Genomic DNA, 21,925 nt, shown 5'->3' with positions numbered 1-21,925 from the left:
AAAGACAAAATATTTAAGTGTCTTTGAAGGGGGTATGGTAGTAGGTGCCAGGCGCACCGGTTTGTGTCAAGAACTGCAACCCTGCTGGGTTTTTCACGTTCAACAGTTTCCCGTGTGTATCAAGAATGGTCCACAACCCAAAGGACATCCAGGCAACTTCACACAACTGTGGGAAGCATTGGAATCAACTTGGGCCAGTATCCCTGTGGAACGTCCCGAAGCATTTAGACTGTTGTGAGGGCAAAAGCAGGTGGTGCAACTCAATATTAGGAAGGTGTTCTTCATTTTTTGTAAACTCAGTGTATATATCCATTAAACAAAATCTCCACTTCAAAGTGATCAGAGTTTTACACAGACAGTTGGTATTAGTGAATGTCATGGAGGGCAAAAGTTATATAGAGCACATGCAATGTCAAAATGAGTCCTCACAACTATTTACAGTCCACTCCTAATGAATCCAGGTTAAAAATGTAAAGTGCACATTGGAGTGTGATCTGCTCTTCAAAAGTCCCACCTCAAATGTAACCATTGTATTGACTCAGATATCTGCATAATCTGTTTTAGAGCAGACATTCACAACCGTCCCAAGTCACTTACTGCACATACTGTACTCACAGGAATCACCTACATCTGTGGGCTGAGTTACAGCCTTTATACCTGAGGGCAGAGAGTGAACTGAACATGTGTAGCAGGGAGGTAGGCCAGTGCTCAGACCCTGACAATATGGAGGTATGGCCATTTCCTTTAGTGTAGTGGGTGATGTATTTCTCTGCATACAAACACTACACTCCTCCTCGCTCTCTTCATGAGACCCAGGCCCCCTGCTTTGGGAAAAAGTGAGTGACTGAGTGAGTAACTCCTCACTCACCTAGCCTGTAACTCCAGATGTTCAGTGAAATTATGGAGATATGAGAAAGAGAGAGAGAGAAATGAGAATGAGTAACGAGGGAGAGGGGAACAGAGAAAGGGGGGAGCAGATCAGAGAGCTGTGTGCTGGCAGAGTGTTCCCCAGGACCGGACCTCAAGCATGCCGGCGCTGGGCGGGTAGCTAGGCGGTGTGCGGACCCGGCGGACACCAGCCAGCTGGAGGAGGAACAGAGTGGTATTGTATGGCTGACGTTGGAGGAAGCAGGCAGGCCCCGGCAGGGGTGGCCTCATTCTGGGCCCCGCGGGCCCCCGGCACTGACGCACTATACTCCCAGAACTAGGTCAAACATTGAGGAATACTGGAGCACAGGAGAACACTCAACAGATCTCAGAGACAAAATGGTGGAGCAACTTGAAAGGTTCAGGCTGGCTCCTCAACCAAGACAGAAAGTGACACAGAGACAGAGAAGCATACTCTGACTATGTACTTTAAGTGTATGGAGACAAACAGACAGAGGCAGACAGATCCTTAAGAATTAGTCAATTTGGGAGTTGTGATACAGGGCCAGAAATTGTCATTCTGCACACTTATCGTACAGTGGGGCAAAAAAGTATTTAGTCAGCCACCAATTGTGAAAGTTCTCCCACTTAAAAAGATGAGAGAGGCCTGTAATCTTCATCATAGGTACACTTCAACTATGACAGACAAAATGAGAAAAAAATCCAGAAAATCACATTGTATAATTTTTTATTAATTTATTTGCAAATTATGGTGGAAAATAATTATTTGGTCAATAACAAAAGTTTATCTCAATAATTTGTTATATCCAGAGGTCAAATGTTTTCTGTAAGTCTTCACAAGGTTTTCACACACTGTTGCTGGTATTTTGGCCGATTCCTCCATTCAGATCTCCTCTAGAGCAGTGATGTTTTGGGGCAGTTGCTGGGCAACACGTGTTTGGGATCATTGTCATGCTGAAAGACCTAGCCACGTTTCATCTTCAATGCCCTTGCTGATGGAAGGAGGTTTTCACTCAAAATCTCACGATACATGGCCCCATTCATTCTTTCCTTTACAAGGATCAGTCGTCCTGGTCCCTTTGCTGAAAAACAGCCCCAAAGCATGATGTTTCCACGCCCATGCTTCACAGTAGGTATGGTGTTCTTTGGATGCAACTCAGAATTCTTTGTCCTCCTAACGCGACGAGTTGAGGTTTTACCAAAAAGTTATATTTTGGTTTCATCTGACCATATGACATTCTCCCAATCTTCTTCTGGATCATCCAAATGCTCTCTAGCAAACTTCAGACGGGCCTGGACATGTACTGGCTTAAGCAGGGGGACACGTCTGGCACTGCAGGATTTGAGTCCCTGGCGGCGTAGTGTGTTACAGATGATCGGCTTTGTTACTTTGGTTCCAGCTCTCTGCAGGTCATTCACTAGGTCCCCCCGTGTGGTTCTGGGATTTTTGCTCACCGTTCTTATGATCATTTTGACCCCACAGGGTGAGATCTTGCGTGGAGCCCCAGATTGAGGGAGATTATCAGTGGTCTTGTATGTCTTCCATTTCCTAATAATTGCTCCCACAGTTGATTTCTTCAAACCAAGCTGCTTACCTATTGCAGATTCAGTCTTCCCAGCCTGGTGCAGGTCTACAATTTTGTTTCTGGTGTCCTTTGACAGCTATTTGGTCTTGGCCATAGTGGAGTTTGGAGTGTGACTATTTGAGGTTGTGGACAGGTGTCTTTTATACTGATAACAAGTTCAAACAGGTGCCATTAATACAGGTAACGAGTGGAGGTCAGAGGAGCCTCTTAAAGAAGAAGTTACAGGTCTGTGAGAGCCAGAAATCTTGCTTGTTTGTAGGTGACCAAATACTTATTTTCCGCCATAATTTGCAAATAAATTAATTAAAAATCCTACAATGTGATTTTCTGGATTTTTTAAATCATTTTGTCTGTCATCGTTGAAGTGTACCTATGATGAAAATTACAGGCCTCTCTCATCTTTTTAAGTGGGAGAACTTGCACAATTGGTGGCTGACTAAATATTTTTTTACCCCACTGTATATAATGAACTTATAACACAAGTTATCCAAATATATTCTTAATGTGTGTTACTGTACGCTCTTTTATCTGACTGGGAAAGTGAGGAAGGTGTTCCTCTACCTTCCAGAAGGAGGCAGTGCTCCCATTCAGCAGTCATATACACTGTTTCCAGCATCCATTTTGCTCTCGATTCTCTGCAGTTTCTGAGCAGCAAAATGATAGCAAAGACAGTACAGTATGAAGATAGGCACAGAAACTGCTTCTCCAATAGAAATCCCTGATCATGCTTGTAGGTGATGTCATGGCGATGTTGGGCAGAAACACGTCATCGGGTCTAACGGTCGTCTCATGCCGAACTACATATGTGCAGGCCGTCAAATAAAAGGCACTCCTTCAATGCCAATTTGTTTTTTACGAAAATTAAAACGTGTCAGTTTGTCACTTTCACAAGGTTGTGCCTTAACAACTAAGAAATAATTTTTCACTTCTCTCAATGACTTTTTCACTTCTCTCTTGCGATGTTGCACCTCTGGGTTTAGAAGCTCTGTGATGATAGCCAACGGTATAAGCACCCGAGTTATGGGAATAGCTTGAGACCGATGTGGGCACCAAAATGGCTGCCACACATGGCTTGTGGTTGAGAAGAGCTTTGCGTAAGAAATGGAGACAAATACAATTATTGCTAGGACTGGAGCAAACCTCTGGCTGTAATACTGTATGTGTACACAAACCTAATACATAAACAGCCCTTGAAATTCACCCGATTCCTAGTACTGTTGAGAAACATTTGATATGGAGGCAAAGCATCACAGCCAACCTGAATCAACATGAAAGTTTTTGTAACAAAAAAGAGACTTCCTCAAATTCAGTCAGTCTTGGTAAATAGTTTATATGTGATGCCTTCTTTATCTTTGCAAATTCTGTATAGAAAACACTTATGGTAACATTTCCAGACATTTAAAGCACGTCTGAGCCTTCAGACAAGACATGACACAGTAATCTACAGCTTTATAAACATTCCCTCCTCCTGTCATCCTGGCATTTCAAGCCCTGTGTCCCGGGCTCACACACCCTCTCAACAGCCAGTTCTATGGAACTCATATATATTCACAATTTACTTTAAAACATTGGTGCTGTCTTTGATGTTCCCGTTGTTTATTTAAAATAGCTATCAACATTTAATGCTGTAATATTTGGAAACAGATATTTTTTTTTTTTGTATTTACATAAGCTTATTGAATGAGTTTCAAATACAATGTATATATTTATATATGTATGTACTGACCAGAGCCATCTTAATAAAATCTGCTTCAGTCACAACAGAAAAAATACATGACCCACCCACTGTGAGTACCAGTCCATTCAAAAGAGTCTTGTTAGAAAAGGGGGTGGGAGGGGTGGAGCTCTTGTGTCGTGGAGGCTTCCAGTTGCCCCAGAATGGTCGCTCGTACCTTTCGACAGCACAGGGAAACTGAACTGTGTGTGTCTGTTCATGGACTCAACACGCACCCAGCCCACGAGACATAATTGTTCCCTTAAGGTGTCTGTACAGAAAACTGCCCTAGCCAACTGCACCTAATCCAGATAAAACTATGTAGAAGAAATGTACTAAAATAACAAAGTAACTAAAATGTGTAAGGAGCTTGCAGCACAACATACCTATAATACATTCAGCACAGGCCAAGAGGCTTCAGGTATTCTTTATGGATGGCTATTTTTGGGGTCCTAGAACATCGGTTTCTGTGACTGTCACATTTACTTTCCCTTTTCATACAAAACAAAACAAAAAAATGTGTCAAATGGTCATATTCTTGTTTAAATTTAAAAAGCCCTGCAGAGCTTCCCAAAATGGATGCCACAAAGGCTGTGACAGGTTTTAAACTTCTAGTTGGATTACTAGCCCATTATCGGTCATGCTCTCTCTCCTGACAATCCTTTTTCTTAGATCACACACACACACACATGCACGACTACACACACACACACACGCACACGTTTGGGATTGCGGGACAGAGACCAGCCTTGGTATGTTAGAAGTGAGGCACAAAATCAAGAGACAAGACACAGCTAAAAGACTCACTTTTGGTATGCTTCCAAAAAAGGAATCAAAATGTGATCGATAAGAGATGACGCTCTTGTGGCTTAATAAATATGTCAAGACCTCCCACCTCCCGGCAACCTTCCACACATATATTAGAGTCAAGGCTTTCTCTTTATATCCCACATTTAACAGTGCTACAGGCATAACTCGTAACTCCATAGTGCTGTTGTTTTAAAGTCAGAACATGAGGCAGTGATCTGGGATTCTTAGAAAGTGATCTGGGCTTTTGATTGGGCGGGAAGGGGTGAGTAAGGGGCGCGCGGTGGGGTAAAGAGGCAGAGTCTCTCTGCACATTGCAGACAGACAGACGGACGGACAGACAGCAGCGTCGATTGGGAATGTCTTATAACCATTTTTCACTCATCTCTAATGGGCAGATCATGCGCTTCAATGGCTATCCAGATGTTTGAGGATCTATTTATCCAAAGAGGCAGTGCTAGTTTAGTTTGGCTTCCCCATATGTTTCATCTCTTGTGGTTCCTTTGTCCTCCTATTTTTCCCTTTTTAAAACTACGTCCTCGTCATTCTTTAGTCGGCGTTTGCGGTCTGTGCGTCAGTCAATTTGAGTTTTTTCCTTAAACCAGAGTAGAGTAAGAGAGACAGAGAGTAGAAAGAGTGCTCCGGCTGCACCTGTGCACCTCCCCTCACGGCTTGCGACCGGGGGAGGGGGGCGGCAACCCTGGTGCTCAGCCATCCTCCTCGGGGGTGGAGTCATCTGGAGCGGAGTCGTCAGTGGCGAACTCGTCCGAGGAGCCGCTCTTGTGGATGCGTCCATCGCTGCGCATACTGTGGAAGGTCTTGCGGAAGGCTTCCATCATGGAGTGGGCCAGCTTCTTGGCCTCCAGCTTGCTCTCACACTCCACGGCGTGGCAGTCCATCTGGAAGGTCAGGTCGTCGTTGATCTCCCGGTAGATCCAGGCGAACACATTGGGGCTCGTGCAGTGGTCCGCCGTACAGTAGGCGATGCGCGCCACCTGGTACGTGTCCATGGTGACCGAGGCCTCACCGCGCCCGTCCAGGTGGTGCAGTCGCACCTGGAAGGGGCGGATCTCCAGGAGGGAGTTGGCAGGGAGGTGCTCTTCCTGGGCTAGCGCACGGCGGTTCCACAGGCCCACCACTGCCGACTCTGTGCAGCCCGACAGGAACTGGGTCCCTGAGATGGTCACCTTGCCCAGGTACGTCACCTGTGGAGAGAACGCAGAGAGAGAGAGGCTGTTAAACATCTGACAGCATCTCGTGGTGCAAAACTATGACTGCCTATGTGGCTCAACTGGTAAAAGTGTAGGATTATCAATGCTAAGGACATGGGTTCAATTCCTGTAGGGATCACATACACACATATTATAAGCAATGTACCCTTATGATTTCACTGTACTATAAGTGTCTGCTAAATGGCATATTATATACTAATCAACAAGAAACAAATATGTATACTCAGAATCATTCAGCCGAGTACTAGTTGCAAATCAATGGTTTTCTATTGGGACACCATTTGTAAGTCTCCAGACGTGATGAGGGGTTTGTCTTTTTGTATGTGCTGACATGCTGAGGAACGTGTGTGTTATTTTCCCAGACCTGAGAGTCTTCTTACGGCTGCAGCAGCCAGCCAACACTACAGAATACCATAGTAGTGACACGCTACATACTGGGAGAGGCTACTACACTGTACTCTACTCTTGAGGGAGAGGGAGAGAGAAGAGAGAAAGAGAAGTGGGTGAGTGGGAGCGAGGAAAGGGGACAGTATAAAGGATTGAGGGAGGGAGGGACAGTATAAAGGTTTGATGGAGGGAGGGAGGGCAGTATAAAGGGTTGAGGGAGGGAGGGAGGGCAGTATAAAGGGTTGAGGGAGGCAGGGATAGGGGGCAGTATAAAGGGTTGAGGGAGGGAGCGAGAGGGGGCAGTATAAAGGGTTGAGGGAGGGAGGGAGGGCAGTATAAAGGGTTGAGGGAGGCAGGGAGAGGGGGCAGTATAAAGGGTTGAGGGAGGGAGGGAGGGCAGTATAAAGGGTTGAGGGAGGGAGAGGGGGCAGTATAAAGGGTTGAGGGAGGGAGAGGGGGCAGTATAAAGGGTTGAGGGAGGGAGAGGGGGCAGTATAAAGGGTTGAGGGAGGCAGGGAGAGGGGGCAGTATAAAGGGTTGAGGGAGGGAGGGCAGTATAAAGGGTTGAGGGAGGGAGGGAGGGCAGTATAAAGGGTTGAGGGAGGGAGAGGGGGCAGTATAAAGGGTTGAGGGAGGCAGGGAGTGGGGGCAGTATAAAGGGTTGAGGGAGGGAGGGAGGGCAGTATAAAGGGTTGAGGGAGGGAGGGAGGGCAGTATAAAGGGTTGAGGGAGGGAGGGAGGGCAGTATAAAGGGTTGAGGCAGGGAGAGGGGGCAGTATAAAGGGTTGAGGGAGGCAGGGAGAGGGGGCAGTATAAAGGGTTGAGGGGGGGAGAGGGGGCAGTATAAAGGGTTGAGGGAGGGAGAGGGGGCAGTATAAAGGGTTGAGGGAGGGAGAGGGGGCAGTATAAAGGGTTGAGGGAGGGAGGGAGGGCAGTATAAAGGGTTGAGGCAGGGAGAGGGGGCAGTATAAAGGGTTGAGGGAGGCAGGGAGAGGGGGCAGTATAAAGGGTTGAGGGAGGGAGAGTTGGCAGTATAAAGGGTTGAGGGAGGGAGAGGGGGCAGTATAAAGGGTTGAGGGAGGGAGAGGGGGCAGTATAAAGGGTTGAGGGAGGGAGGGAGGGAGGGCAGTATAAAGGGTTGAGGCAGGGAGAGGGGGCAGTATAAAGGGTTGAGGGAGGCAGGGAGAGGGGGCAGTATAAAGGGTTGAGGGAGGGAGGGAGGGCAGTATAAAGGGTTGAGGGAGGGAGGGCAGTATAAAGGGTTGAGGGAGGGAGGGAGGGCAGTATAAAGGGTTGAGGGAGGCAGGGAGAGGGGGCAGTATAAAGGGTTGAGGGAGGCAGGGAGAGGGGGCAGTATAAAGGATTGAGGGAGGGAGGGCAGTATAAAGGGTTGAGGGAGGCAGGGAGAGGGGGCAGTATAAAGGGTTGAGGGAGGGAGGGAGAGGGGGCAGTATAAAGGATTGAGGGAGGGAGGGCAGTATAAAGGGTTGAGGGAGGGAGGGCAGTATAAAGGATTGAGGGAGGGAGGGCAGTATAAAGGGTTGAGGGAGGCAGGGACAGGGGGCAGTATAAAGGGTTGAGGGAGGCAGGGAGAGGGGATAGTATAAAGGATTGAGGGAGGGAGGGAAGGAGAGGGGACAGTATAAAGGGTTGAGGGAGGGAGGGAAGGAGAGGGGACAGTATAAAGTGTTGAGGGGGGGATGGGGGACAGTATAAAGTGTTGAGGGAGGGAGGGAAGGATGGGGGACAGTATAAAGTGTTGAGAGAGGGAGGGGGGATGGGGGACAGTATAAAGTGTTGAGGGAGGCAGGGGGGGATGGGGGACAGTATAAAGTGTTGAGGGAGGGAGGGGATGAAGGAGAGGGGACAGTATAAAGTGTTGAGGGAGGGAGGGATGGGGGACAGTATAAAGTGTTGAGGGAGGGAGGGAAGGAGAGGGGACAGTATAAATTGTTGAGGGAGGGAGGGAAGGAAGGAGAGGGGACAGTATAAAGTGTTGAGGGAGGGATGGAGGGAGGGATGGGGGACAGAATAAAGTGTTGAGGGATGGAGGGAGGGATGGGGGACAGTATAAAGTGTTGAGGGAGGGATGTAAGGAGAGGGGACAGTATAACGTGTTGAGGGAGGGAGGGAAGGAAGGAGAGGGGACAGTATAATGGTTTGAGGGAGTGAGGGACAGTAGAAAGGGTTTAGAGAGGGAGGGAGAGGGGACAGTATAAAGGGTTGAGGGAGGGAGGGAAGGAAGGAGAGGGGAAGGGAATAAAAGGTTTAGGGGGGAGGAAGAGGCGACAGTATAAAGGGTTGAGGGGGGAGGGAAGGAGAGGGGACAGTATATAATGGTTTGAGGGAGGGAGGGAGAGTATAAAGTGTTGAGTGAGGGAGAAGGGACAGTATAAAGTGTGGAGGGAGGGATGGGGGGGAGACAGTATAAAGGGTTGAGGGGTCAGAGGTTTGAGGGTAGGAGGGAGGGTTGAGGGGAGGGTATAAAGGTTTGAGTGAGGGAGGGAGGGAGGGAGGGAGGGAGGGAGGGAGGGAGGGAGGGAGGGAGGGAGGGAGGACAGTATAAAGTGTTGAGGTAGGGAGAAGGGACAGTATAAAGGCTTGAGGGAGGGAGGGTGGACAGTATAAAGTGTTGAGGGAGGGAGAAGGGACAGTATAAAGGCTTGAGGGAGGGAGGGTGGACAGTATAAAGGGTTGAGGGAGGGAGAAGGGACAGTATAAAGGCTTGAGGGAGGGAGAAGGGACAGTATAAAGTGTTGAGGGAGGGAGAAGGGACAGTGTAAAGTGTTGAGGGAGGGAGAAGGGACAGTATAAAGTGTTGAGGGAGGGAGGGTGGACAGTATAAAGGCTTGAGGGAGGGAGGGTGGACAGTATAAAGTGTTGAGGGAGGGTGGACAGTATAAAGTGTTGAGGGAGGGTGGACAGTATAAAGGCTTGAGGGAGGGTGGACAGTATAAAGGGTTGAGGGAGGGTGGACAGTATAAAGTGTTGAGGGAGGGAGGGTGGACAGTATAAAGGGTTGAGGGAGGGAGGACAGTATAAAGGCTTGAGGGAGGGAGAAGGGACAGTATAAAGTGTTGAGGGAGGGAGAAGGGACAGTGTAAAGTGTTGAGGGAGGGAGAAGGGACAGTGTAAAGGCTTGAGGGAGGGAGGGTGGACAGTATAAAGGCTTGATGGAGGGAGGGTGGACAGTATAAAGTGTTGAGGGAGGGAGAAGGGACAGTATAAAGTGTTGAGGGAGGGTGGACAGTATAAAGTGTTGAGGGAGGGTGGACTATATAAAGGCTTGAGGGAGGGAGGGTGGACAGTATAAAGTGTTGAGGGAGGGAGAACGGACAGTTTAAAGGCTTGAGGGAGGGAGAGTGGACAGTATAAAGGCTCGAGGGAGGGAGGGTGGACAGTATAAAGTGTTGAGGGAGGGAGAAGGGACAGTATAAAGTGTTGAGGGAGGGAGAAGGGACAGTATAAAGGCTTGAGGGAGGGAGGGTGGAGAGTATAAAGTGTTGAGGGAGGGAGGACAGTATAAAGGGTTGAGGGAGGGAGAAGGGACAGTATAAAGGCTTGATGGAGGGAGGGTGGACAGTATAAAGTGTTGAGGGAGGGAGGGTGGAGAGTATAACGTGTTGAGGGAGGGAGGACAGTATAAAGGGTTGAGGGAGGGAGAAGGGACAGTATAAAGGCTTGATGGAGGGAGGGTGGACAGTATAAAGGGTTGAGGGAGGGAGGACAGTATAAAGTGTTGATGGAGGGAGGGTGGACAGTATAAAGGGTTGAGGGAGGGAGAAGGGACAGTATAAAGTGTTGAGGGAGGGAGAAGGGACAGTGTAAAGTGTTGAGGGAGGGAGAAGGGACAGTGTAAAGTGTTGAGGGAGGGAGGACAGTATAAAGTGTTGAGGGAGAAGGGACAGTATAAAGTGTTGAGGGAGGGAGAAGGGACAGTGTAAAGTGTTGAGGGAGGGAGAAGGGACAGTATAAAGTGTTGAGGGAGGGAGAAGGGACAGTGTAAAGTGTTGAGGGAGGGAGAAGGGACAGTGTAAAGTGTTGAGGGAGGGAGGACAGTATAAAGGGTTGAGGGAGGGAGAAGGGACAGTATAAAGTGTTGAGGGAGGGTGGACAGTATAAAGTGTTGAGGGAGGGAGGACAGTATAAAGGGTTGAGGGAGGGAGAAGGGACAGTATAAAGTGTTGAGGGAGGGAGAAGGGACAGTGTAAAGTGTTGAGGGAGGGAGAAGGGACAGTATAAAGTGTTGAGGGAGGGAGAAGGGACAGTGTAAAGTGTTGAGGGAGGGAGGACAGTATAAAGGGTTGAGGGAGGGAGAAGGGACAGTATAAAGTGTTGAGGGAGGGTGGACAGTATAAAGGGTTGAGGGAGGGAGGACAGTATAAAGTGTTGAGGGAGGGAGAAGGGACAGTATAAAGTGTTGAGGGAGGGAGAAGGGACAGTGTAAAGTGTTGAGGGAGGGAGAAGGGACAGTATAAAGTGTTGAGGGAGGGAGAAGGGACAGTATAAAGTGTTGAGGGAGGGAGAAGGGACAGTGTAAAGTGTTGAGGGAGGGAGAAGGGACAGTATAAAGGCTTGATGGAGGGAGGGTGGACAGTATAAAGGGTTGAGGGAGGGAGGACAGTATAAAGTGTTGAGGGAGGGAGAAGGGACAGTATAAAGGCTTGATGGAGGGAGGGTGGACAGTATAAAGGGTTGAGGGAGGGAGGACAGTATAAAGTGTTGAGGGAGGGAGAAGGGACAGTATAAAGGCTTGAGGGAGGGAGGGTGGGTGGACAGTATAAAGTGTTGAGGGAGGGTGGACAGTATAAAGGGTTGAGGGAGAAGGGACAGTATAAAGTGTTGAGGGAGGGTGGACAGTATAAAGGCTTGAGGGAGGGAGGGTGGACAGTATAAAGTGTTGAGGGAGGGTGGACAGTATAAAGTGTTGAGGGAGGGTGGACAGTATAAAGGGAGGTAGGCCGAGGATAGAGAATATAAAGGTGTAAACCAGAGGGCTAGAGAGAGGTGAACTGAGCACAGCCTAGTTTCTCAGTGGGAGCGGGTCCAGCCCAGGCCTTGGTCCAGCAGGCACAATGGCTGACTTGAGAGCTCTCTCTCAATTCAATTCAAAGGGCTTTATTCAATTCAAAGGGCTTCATTCAATTCAAAGGGCTTTCACTCTCTCTCTCTCGCTCTACATGGTGCACTTTATGACTTAATAAAAATACACAGTGGAGGTGCCTGGTGGGAGTAAAGCACTTGCAGACTTTCTCCTCTCAGTATTGGTTTACAGGGATGGGGGCATCGAGCGATGGAAGGGGGTTGGGGTTCACTCCATGTGGCCTCCTGACTCCATTCCCTCACTTCCTCAGCTATGTGTGTAACATATTAAATATCAGCAAGCAGGTCATGAAGAAAATGAAAAAGTTAAAGACCAATCTCCTTTCCACCTCATTTATCACCTGATTTACTTAACAAAAGGTTCATAGGTGGTCCAGGTATGACATGATATGGCACAAGTGTGTGCGGGGCGCTTTCCTCTTTGTTCTATTTTTGCACCTCTATGGTTCTCACAAGCAAGGGGGAGGCCAGTGACATCAGAGTAAGCATATCAGACCCACCCCTTGATGGTCCAACTCTTGAAGTTTGCAATTTTGCTCAGAACGTCTTTTTTTATTTCCCTTAAGTGTGTGAACATTATTGCATTTGTACATGAGGATATTGTTTTTCAACTGGAAAAGCTCAGAAATAGCTGGGGTATTTCTTTAAAAGCATAAAATATGACATCAGAAGGCATCGTACATCTCTAGGGGGGGGGGATTTAACTTTTGTGACTTTTGTCTGGCCGTTTTTTCTTCCCTCTGGAAGTTTTGTTTAGTCTGTGACCACAAGGTCTATATATGTCCCCTCTCTCAGTCTCTCTCTCCCTCTCACCCTTCATCCCTCCATCTATCCATCCCTCCCGCCCTCTCTCCTTCCTTCCCATTTACACACTTTTTTCCCCAGTCCCAGTCATTCCATCCACAAACTATTAAAACCCTGTAGTGGTGAAGCCTGGGAGAACAGAGGACAGAGGACGGTCTTCAGGCTGGTTGGCTGGTGTGGGAAACACTAATCCCCACCACATCACACCACAGAGAGCCCAGCCAATAGAGTAACCACAGCCAGAGCCAAGGCAGACCAGGATCCCTTTACATCCACAGTCCTGTCTGCCACCAACATGACCAACTGAACCACTCTGTAGACTTGGAGAGAAGGGGAAGGACAGAGAGAAGGGGCAAGAAAGCAAGCAAGAGAGAGAGCGAAAGAGAGAGAAGGGGACAGAGAGCAACCCAGTGAGTAAGCGAGACAAAGACAGAGCAAGCGAAACGGAGCGAGAGGGAGACAGAGCAAACGAGACGGAGAGAGAGGGAGACAGAGCAAGCGAGACAGAGAGAGAGGGAGACAGAGCAAGCGAGACGGAGAGAGAGGGAGACAGAGCAAGCGAGACAGAGAGAGAGGGAGACAGAGCAAGCGAGACGGAGAGAGAGGGAGACAGAGCAAGCGAGACAGAGAGAGAGGGAGACAGAGCAAGCGAGACGGAGAGAGAGGGAGACAGAGCAAGCGAGACGGAGAGAGAGGGAGACAGAGCAAGCGAGACGGAGAGAGAGGGAGACAGAGCAAGCGAGACGGAGAGAGAGGGAGACAGAGCAAGCGAGACAGAGAGAGAGGGAGACAGAGAGGGCAGGAAAAAAAGAGAAAACAGGCAAGCAAGAGAGAGTGAGTAACAGAAATAGAGAGAGAAAACGAGAGTACAGAGAGAATCCTGGTCACTCGACCCAGCTGCAGCAGCCTCAACCTAAGCATCAGGCGGCATGGTTGTCATCAGGGGGCAACCGCCACGTTTCTCCCCCGAAGCTTCTCCAGCAGATTCATCATGGTGAAAACCTCTGGAGCACCCCCAGTTGCCAGGCGGTTAGCCAACCGACCACACTGACACCCCGCTCTCAGCCAACTGACATCCACTGACATACACCCACCAGGATATTCACAGTGGAAATACAGTATAAATCAAGCAATAATTAATTGTTATGGTCTTTTGAGGGAATTATTAAATGTTTCCTTTATTTTTTTATCTACTTAGTAGCTGAGTGCGGGCTGGCAAGGATGGCCTGTGGATGGCCTATGTACTGGATATATAGACATCTTACTATTAGACTGCACAAATATTTGGATGAAGGCTTGATGCCAATAATGCATGTTAAAAAGTAATAATTGAAATCTACCTTAGCATTCAAATCCAATATATGTGTCTGTTAGATCTATCTGTCCAACTCAATTCTCTGACATTATCCCCACTCACACTGTCCCCGCTGTCACCTAACGTCCCATCTGTCCCCATGCCAGGAAGGTCGTACTCTGCTCTGTGTCAGGCAGCTCTGGCAGCTCTGGGAGTGGCTATGGGTCAGCAGGGACAACTGGCCCATTCCAGAGGCTCCTGGTATACCGGTTGTACTGGGTGACCAGTTAACACACCTCACCACACGCATGCACGTGCGTATGCATAAACACACACACATGGGCATACACACAAACACACATGCATACACACACGTGCTCACACACGTGTGCACACACACACATACACGGTGTGGGAGGTGTTTGGGGTTGCTACAGAGGAACAGAGGCCGCCTCTCTTCCTCCGAGGTTGGCGCTCCACAAAAAGTCCCTCACTCCTCAGTCTCACTCATCAGTCTCTGCAGTATTTCTGTCCTCAAAGCCCCTCATTGACAGCAATTCTCTTTGGTTTTTGTAATATCACACAGACTAAACATGTTTGCTCTAATACGACTGAAGGGAAAAAGGGCAGGGAGGGGAAGGGCTAGGTAGGTAGGTAGGTAGGTAGGTAGGTAGGTAGGTAGGTAGGTAGGACTGCCAAAGGTCCGGACAACAGGCCCTCCGGTTTGACACACTAAACTCTATCTTAAAAGTAGTTGTTGAACCAGGCGAGGCAGTCATTTGAGAAACCAAGGCTGTTGAGTCTGCCGATCTGAATGCTGTGATTGACAGAGTCGAAAGCCTTGGCCAGGTCGATGAAGATGGCTGCATTTTATTGTATTTTATCGATAGCGGTCATGATATTGTTTAGGACCTTGAGCGTGGCTGAGGTGCACCCATGACCTGCTCAGAAACCAGATTGCATAGCGGAGAAAGTACGGTGCGATTCGAAATGGTCGGCGATCTGTTTGTTAACTTGGCTTTCGAAGACTTTAGAAAGGCAGGGTATTATAGGTATAGGTCTGTAACAGTTTGGGTCTAGAGTGTCTCCCCTGTGAAGAGGGGGATGACTGCAGCAGCTTTCCAATCTTTAGGGATCTCAGATGATATGAAAGAGAGGTTGAACAGACTAGTAATAGGGGTTGAAACAATTGTGGCGGATAATTTTAGAAAGAGAGGGTCCAGATTGTCTAGCCCAGCTGATTTGTAGGGGTCCAGATTTTGCAGCTCTTTTAGAACATCAGCTATCTGGATATGGGTGAATGAGAAATGGGGAGGCTTGGAGAAGTTGCTGTGGGAGGTGCAGAGCTGTTGACCGGGGTAGGGGTAGCCAGGTGGAAAGCATGGCCAGACGTAGAAAAATGCTTATTGAAATTCATCGGTGGTGACAGTGTTTCCTAGCTTCAGTGCAGAGGGCAGCTGGGAGAAGAATAAGGAGGAGGTGACCTTATTCTCCATGGACTCCATTTATTTTTGAAGCCTTTGCTTTCCTAACTGACTATGTATATTGGTTCCTAACTTCCCTGAAAAGTTGCATATTGCAGGGGCTATTCGATGCTAATGTAGTACGCCACAGGATGTTTCTGTGTTGGTCAAGGGCAGTCAGATCTGGAGTGAACCAAGGGCTATATCTGTTCTTAGTTCTAAATTTTTTGAATGGGGCATGCGTATTTAAGATGGGTGAGGAAAGCACTTTTAAAGAATAACCAGGCATCCTCTACTGACGGAATGAGGTTAATATCCTTCCAGGATACGGGGGCCAGGTCGATTAGAAAGGCCTGCTCGCTGAAGTGTTTTATGGAGCGTTTGACAGTGATGAGGGGTGGTTGTTTGACTGCGGATCCATTACGGACGCAGGCAATGAGGCAGTGATCGCTGAGATCCTGGTTGAAGACAGCAGAGGTGTATTTAGAGTGCAGGTTGGTCAGGATGATATCTATGAGGGTGCCCGTGTTTACGGATTTAGAGTTGTACCTGGTAGGTTCCTTGAAAATTTGTGTGACATTGAGGGCATCTAGCTTAGATTGTAGGCTAAGCATATCCCAGTTAAATGGGGGGCAATTCATTCACATATGGTGTCCAGGGCACAGCTTGGGACTGAGGGGGGTCTATAGAAGGCGGCAACAGTGAGATACTTATTACTGGAAAGGTGGATTTTTAAAAGTAGAAGCTCAAACTGTTTGGGCACAGACCTGGATAGCATGACAGAGGACTCAACTATTTGCCAGTTCACTTCAACTATTTTGTGGACCGAGTCCTCTTCGCATTCACTCCTTTAGAGTTTTCACACTGCAACAAAGAAAAATTGCCTGAAAGGAACCAAGTGTGAAAACACCCTTAGAGACTCTGTAGAGTGGGACAACAATACACAGGAATTGAGGTACTGGGGATTGATAATCTTACATAGATTAAATTAGCCTGGGTGCCAGTCTGTTTCTGCTCAAGGCTACTTCCTTGTCGTGGTCGTACCAGAGAATGACAAGTTGTCTGCAGCAATAGACTAGACCCAGGCTAAAATAAGAACAGTTACAGGTATGTACTGTATGTGAAGTTTGTACAGGTGGGTTTGTCCCAGGGCTATAGTATCAGCATGGAGGGGAGTGTGTGTGTGTGTGTGTGTGTGTATGTTTCAGTCAGAGACAAAGGTCATTTTAAACTGACTCCTGAAAAGAATCTCACTGTGCATTTGTGGCCTCACCATGACAACTTTACAGCAGTCTTTGTTCATGTCTGGTGTAAACGTTTGAAAACAGGAGGAAATGCTTCCTCTCTTTTTCTCCTCTGATGATTTACAGGGATGAAATAATGGGGGGGTGACAGTCCTCATCTGGGAAACTGGAATGTTAGAGCAGTGTGTGTGTGTGTGTGTGTGTGTGTGTGTGTGTGTGTGTGGATACACACACGAATGCACCCGTATGCACACACACACTCACATACATACAACATCAACACACACACGTCAGTGCTCAAAAGAATCTCACAGGCAAACACCAGAAAGCAGGTGGGTAGGGGTTTCACATGGGTCTAATATATTAATCATACAGACAGTTAGTAATCTACCCTGATGTACTCCTTCTCAGGAGAGAGGCTCGGAAACTCCTCATAGACCCCATAGACAGACAGAAAGAAAGCCAGACAGACGATAGGCATTGGCGGTATACCATATGTACTGTATACCGGGGTATTTGGAAATAGCCACGGGATGGTTTTTCAATCCTGTCAATACTATTTTAGTTTTTTTATACTTTTGAATATTTGTAGCTACTTTTAAAAACCTGCTGTCAATTTGCACAATAAATTAGGAGATAAAGAAGATTGCGTTCTTCATTTCACCTGACAGATCATTTTTTCATTATGAAGTTTACCGGTAGTCCCCAGTCACGTGGTGTTTGTTTACAAGTGCACAATGACAAGAGACAAGAGACCGGAGCCTTGTGAGTCAATTACTGTTGTGCAGCACGGGACAGCTGATGTAGTTCAAGTATGGAATTCACAAATAAATGTTTGCCTGCTAGATATCTAGATATCTTATAACTATTAAGAAGTTAAGTTAAAATGTGCTGAATGCTCTGCAGTTGTGCATTTGGTTTACTAATTTAGTAGCTACTATATCTAGCTAGGTGGTTAGCTTCTTCCAAAATCAAGCCTTGCTTAGTAACAGCAGATAATCCCCTCCTGGATCAAGAGCCTTGCTGGCTAATATTTGTTTTGTGCTCGCAGAAAACTCTGAGCAGCATTTTTCAGTTACTTGTATAACTTTATGAGCTGGGATGTCTGTCCTGCAAATAGTTTAAGTCAGAGACAGTATAAAATGTTCGCAATGCGCTTGTTAGCATTTAGTTAGCATTCTCTGTGGGATTTTACATGTTCTTGTTAGCATTGCTAACCTCTGGATTACAGAGGCTTAGGGGGGTTTGAAAATAGTGGCCCTTGTGTTCAATGCCATTATTACCGAATATCCCGGAATGGTACAAGGTCTGTGTGAAGGTATGACAGTCTGGATTCTGCCCAAGCCGAACGGATGGACAGACAGACAGACAGTGGCTGCATTCTCTACCTTTTTACACAAATACACACACAGATTTACAACTCAATCCTCTCTCTGTGTGTCTCAATGACGACCCAGCGGGGGTGTCAGAGACAAGGGGTCCGGGCTTGTCAGTCTGTCTGCTAGAGGGATTGATACCTCCTCAAGTGTAATGATATGATGATCTGTGTGTGTGTGTGTGTGTGTGTTTGTGCATGCATATAGCGTGAGCCGTATAGTGTGTGCATGCTTGTGTGTGTGCGAGTGCGTGCGTGCGTGTGTGCGTGTATGTGTGTGTGTGTGCGTGCGTGCATGCATATAGCGTGTGTTGTATACTGTAGTGTCTGCATGATTCTGTGTGTGTGTGTGTGTGTGTGTCGTCTTTGACGAGCTGATGATAACTCATCTCAGTCCCCGTTTGTGTGCTGCAGCCTCGCAGTCTGACTGGTGGCCAGGGGGCCTAAATCATGCAGCCTGGGCTCTACATAGCTTCACAGTCTGCACAGATTCCTCTCATTTCTCCCCATGTGTTTCCCCCAGCCCAGCCTCCCCTCCCTCCTCCTGCCTTCCCTCCATAGCTAATTGCTAACAGTGCCAAGCACTGATCCTGATGAAGGCAGCATATTGGTTCCATCTGAACATTCTGAACACAGGGACCAGAGAAAAAGACCAGGGAAAGCCAAAGCCTTGAGGGCCCGAGGCAGAGGAATGCCAGAGAGGATCACTCATATACAGACGGGCGGACTGACACAAGGATAGGCATACAGACAGAGCAGACAGAGCAGACTCACAGACAGAGAGGCAGACTATGAGGCACAGGAACAGTGGGTTGGTGCCTATAACAGAGTTAAAGCATGGATATGAAGAGGGGACTGTGAAGAGAGGAGGGAGATGTGGAGCGATAGTGTGGCAGCAGTCATGTGGGTGACTGATGAGGGAGGGGTACAGAATAGTAGAGTAGGAGAGTCAGGGGTTGCATTGTACAAGGTAGGGGAGTCAGGTGGGACAAGAAATAGATGGGGGGAGAGGTGCTCAGATTGGGGGAGAGGCGCTCAGATCTAAGAGCACATTGCCCTACCTCCAATCCTAACCTTAACCTTTAGGGGGTTCAAATAATATCTGACCCTGTATCAGTGGTTAGGTTAGGACCTGATAGGTACTGAATACACATATGATTCCTGCTAGCTAAAGACACATGACATTGCTGTAGTTGGTTAGGCCTGCAGAGAGTTGTGCTGTGAGACAGACATTCAGAGCGAGAGAGAGAGAGAGACAGAACATGGTTAAACATTAGCTTGTGTGGATAAACATGTGGCCACAATTACCAGCACTGGTATTATGGAGGATACTCTCTCTCTCTGTCCCTCTTACACACTCTCTCTAGACTCTCTTTTCCTCTCTCCATCTCCATTTTTTTTCTTGTTTTTACTCAGTATCTTTCACCCGGTCTCTCGTACAAGCATGCACACACACACACACACACACACACACACACACACACACACACACACACACACACACACACACACACACCACACACACGCACACACACACACACACACAAGCACGTTGATCACACACACACAAACTTTACAAAAGCCAAAGCTGTACCATGACTGTGAAATAATCTTTGTTATTTCTTCCTGTTGAATCACCAGAAAAATACCTAACTCATCACCTGAACACAGCACATTATGAGTAACCAACACATAGTAGAGACCAGCGAGAAGTGAGAAGGACCAAAAGAGGGAGAAAAGAGGTGGTGGTAGAGAGAAAGAGAGGGAGAAAGAGAAAGAGAGGGAGAAAGAGAGAGAGAGAGAGAGAGAGAGAGAGAGAGAGAGAGAGAGAGAGAGAGAGAGCGGCCACGGGGTCAAGAGCAAACATCCGCAGATCAGCTTTCCTAAACCCAACAGGGAGACAGACACTGACAGAAACATCCTGGCTCTTTCTCTCCTCCTCCTTTCCAGTCTCCTCCTGGCCCAGACAGAGGGTAGGTGCGGGGTAGGAGGTGGGTCAGAGGGAGGTGGGTCGAGTGAATGGAGGTGGGGTGGTTATCTCTGTGTGTGTGTGTGTGTGTGTGTGTGTGTGTGTGTGTGTGTGGGGGGGGGGGGGGGGGGGGGGGGACATCCAGCAGCTGCATTCCCCCCTCCTCTGTGCATCTCCCGCTCTCCCTCTCTCTCCCAGACTGTTTACTGAATGGAGACGCACAGCTGGTGTGTGTATCAGAGGGGAGAACAGAGGAGATGAGAAGAGATAAGATGAGAAAGAGTGAAGGACACAAGTCCAGCTGGAGAAGTGGAGTTTTGGGAACGGACTGTGATGTTCAGGTACTTGTGTTGGGAACACTTCTCATAAACACACTGCACTTTTCCCTGGATGCATTCCAAATGTAGGCTAACTCACATACCATACTGAGGACTGACAACACAGGAGGCTGCTGAGGGGAGGACGGCTCATAATAATGACTGGAACGGAGCGAATGGAATGGTATCAAACACATGGAAACCATGGAAGCCATTATCACGAGCCAGTCCTCCCCAATTAAGGTGTGACCAACCTCCGGTGACTGACAGAGAGAGGGAACCATGTCTATAAAATCAAAACACGCCACGACAGCCCTGGTTTAGCTACTCTAGTAGAAAGCCTTACCTGTATTGGCATTGTAGTTTTTGAAAATGTACTGGGTCATACTGGTCTTATTTGGGATACTAGCGTTGTATCTGTGTCCAAAATGTCTCCCAATTCCCTAGAGAACACAATCATGAAGCTATGGCCAAAAGCAATGTGTTACATTGCCATCGGAAAGTATTCAGACCCCTTGACTTTTTCCACATTTTGTTACATTACAACCTTATTCTAAAATGGATAACAAAATATTAAAAAGATAGCAATATACTCACAATACCTCATAATGACAAAGTGGAAAAAGGTTTTAGAAATTTTAGCAAATGTATTAAACATAAAAAACTGAAATACCTTAGTCACATAAGTATTCAGACCCCTTTGCTATGAGACTCGAAATTGAGCTCAGGTGCATCCTTTTTCCATTGATCAGCCTTGAGATGTTTCTACAACTTGAATGGAGTCCACCTGTGGTAAATTTAATTGATTGGATATTTGGAAAGGCACACACCTGTCTATATAAGGTCTCACAGTTGACAGTGCATGTCAGAGCAAAAACCAAGCCGTGAGGTCGAATGAACTGTCAGTAGAGCTACGCGACAGGATTGTGTCGAGGCACAGCATTTCTGCAGCATTGAAGGTCCCCAAGAACACAGTGGCCTCCATCATTCTTAAATGAAAGAAGTTTGGAAGCGCCAACACTCTTCCTAGAGCTGGCTGCCCGGCCAAACTGAGCAATGGAGGAGAAGGGTCTTGGTAAGGGAGGTGACCAAGAACCCGATAGCCACTCTGACAGAGCTCCAGAGTTCCTCTGTGGAGATGGGAGAACCTTCCAGAAGGACAACCATCTCTGCAGCACTCCATCAATCAGGCCTTTATGGTAGAGGGAACAGACCAGGAGAAACAAGATTTTACGTCTTTGGCCTGAATGCGCCTGAATCACGTCTGGAGGAAACCATCCCTACGATGAAGCACGGTGGTGGCAGCATTATGCTGTGGGGATGTTTTTCCAGCGACAGGGACTGGGAGACTATCCAGGATCGAGGCAAAGATGAACAGAGAAAAGTACAAAGAGATCCTTGATGAAACCTACTCCAGAGCGCTCAGGACCTCAGACTGGGATGAATGTTCACCTTCCAGCAGGACAACAATCCTAAGTACACAGCCAAGACAATGCAGGAGTGGCTTTGGGAAAAGTCTCTGAATGTCCTTCAGTGGCCCAGCCAGAGCCTGGACTTGAACCCGATTGAACATCTCTGGAGAGACCTGAAAATAGCTGTGCAGAGACACTCCCCATCCAACCTGACAGACCTTGAGAGGATCTGCAGAGAAGAATGGGAGAAACTCCCTTAATACTGTGTGCAAAGCTTGTAGCTTCATACCCAAGAAGACTCAAGGCTGTAATCGCTGCTGCCAAAGGTGC

The 21,925-nt window shown here is 47.7% G+C and overlaps 1 protein-coding gene across 1 annotated transcript in view; it reads right to left on the bottom strand.

Annotated features, from left to right (window-relative positions):
- Positions 1–3,783: 3,783 nt before the first annotated feature.
- Positions 3,784–21,925, bottom strand: part of LOC110507623 (PTB-containing, cubilin and LRP1-interacting protein) — a 52,708-nt gene continuing 34,566 nt past the window's right edge. Inside the window, exon 3 of the mRNA XM_021587723.2 lies at positions 3,784–6,200. Coding sequence (XP_021443398.1) covers positions 5,703–6,200 — 498 coding nt within the window. The 3' untranslated portion in view covers positions 3,784–5,702. The remainder of the gene's footprint in view (positions 6,201–21,925) is intronic.

The sequence above is a fragment of the Oncorhynchus mykiss genome, chromosome 27 (genome assembly GCF_013265735.2).
Source record: "Oncorhynchus mykiss isolate Arlee chromosome 27, USDA_OmykA_1.1, whole genome shotgun sequence".
Taxonomy (NCBI): domain Eukaryota; kingdom Metazoa; phylum Chordata; class Actinopteri; order Salmoniformes; family Salmonidae; genus Oncorhynchus; species Oncorhynchus mykiss.
This window is presented reverse-complemented; position numbering and strand designations above follow the sequence as displayed.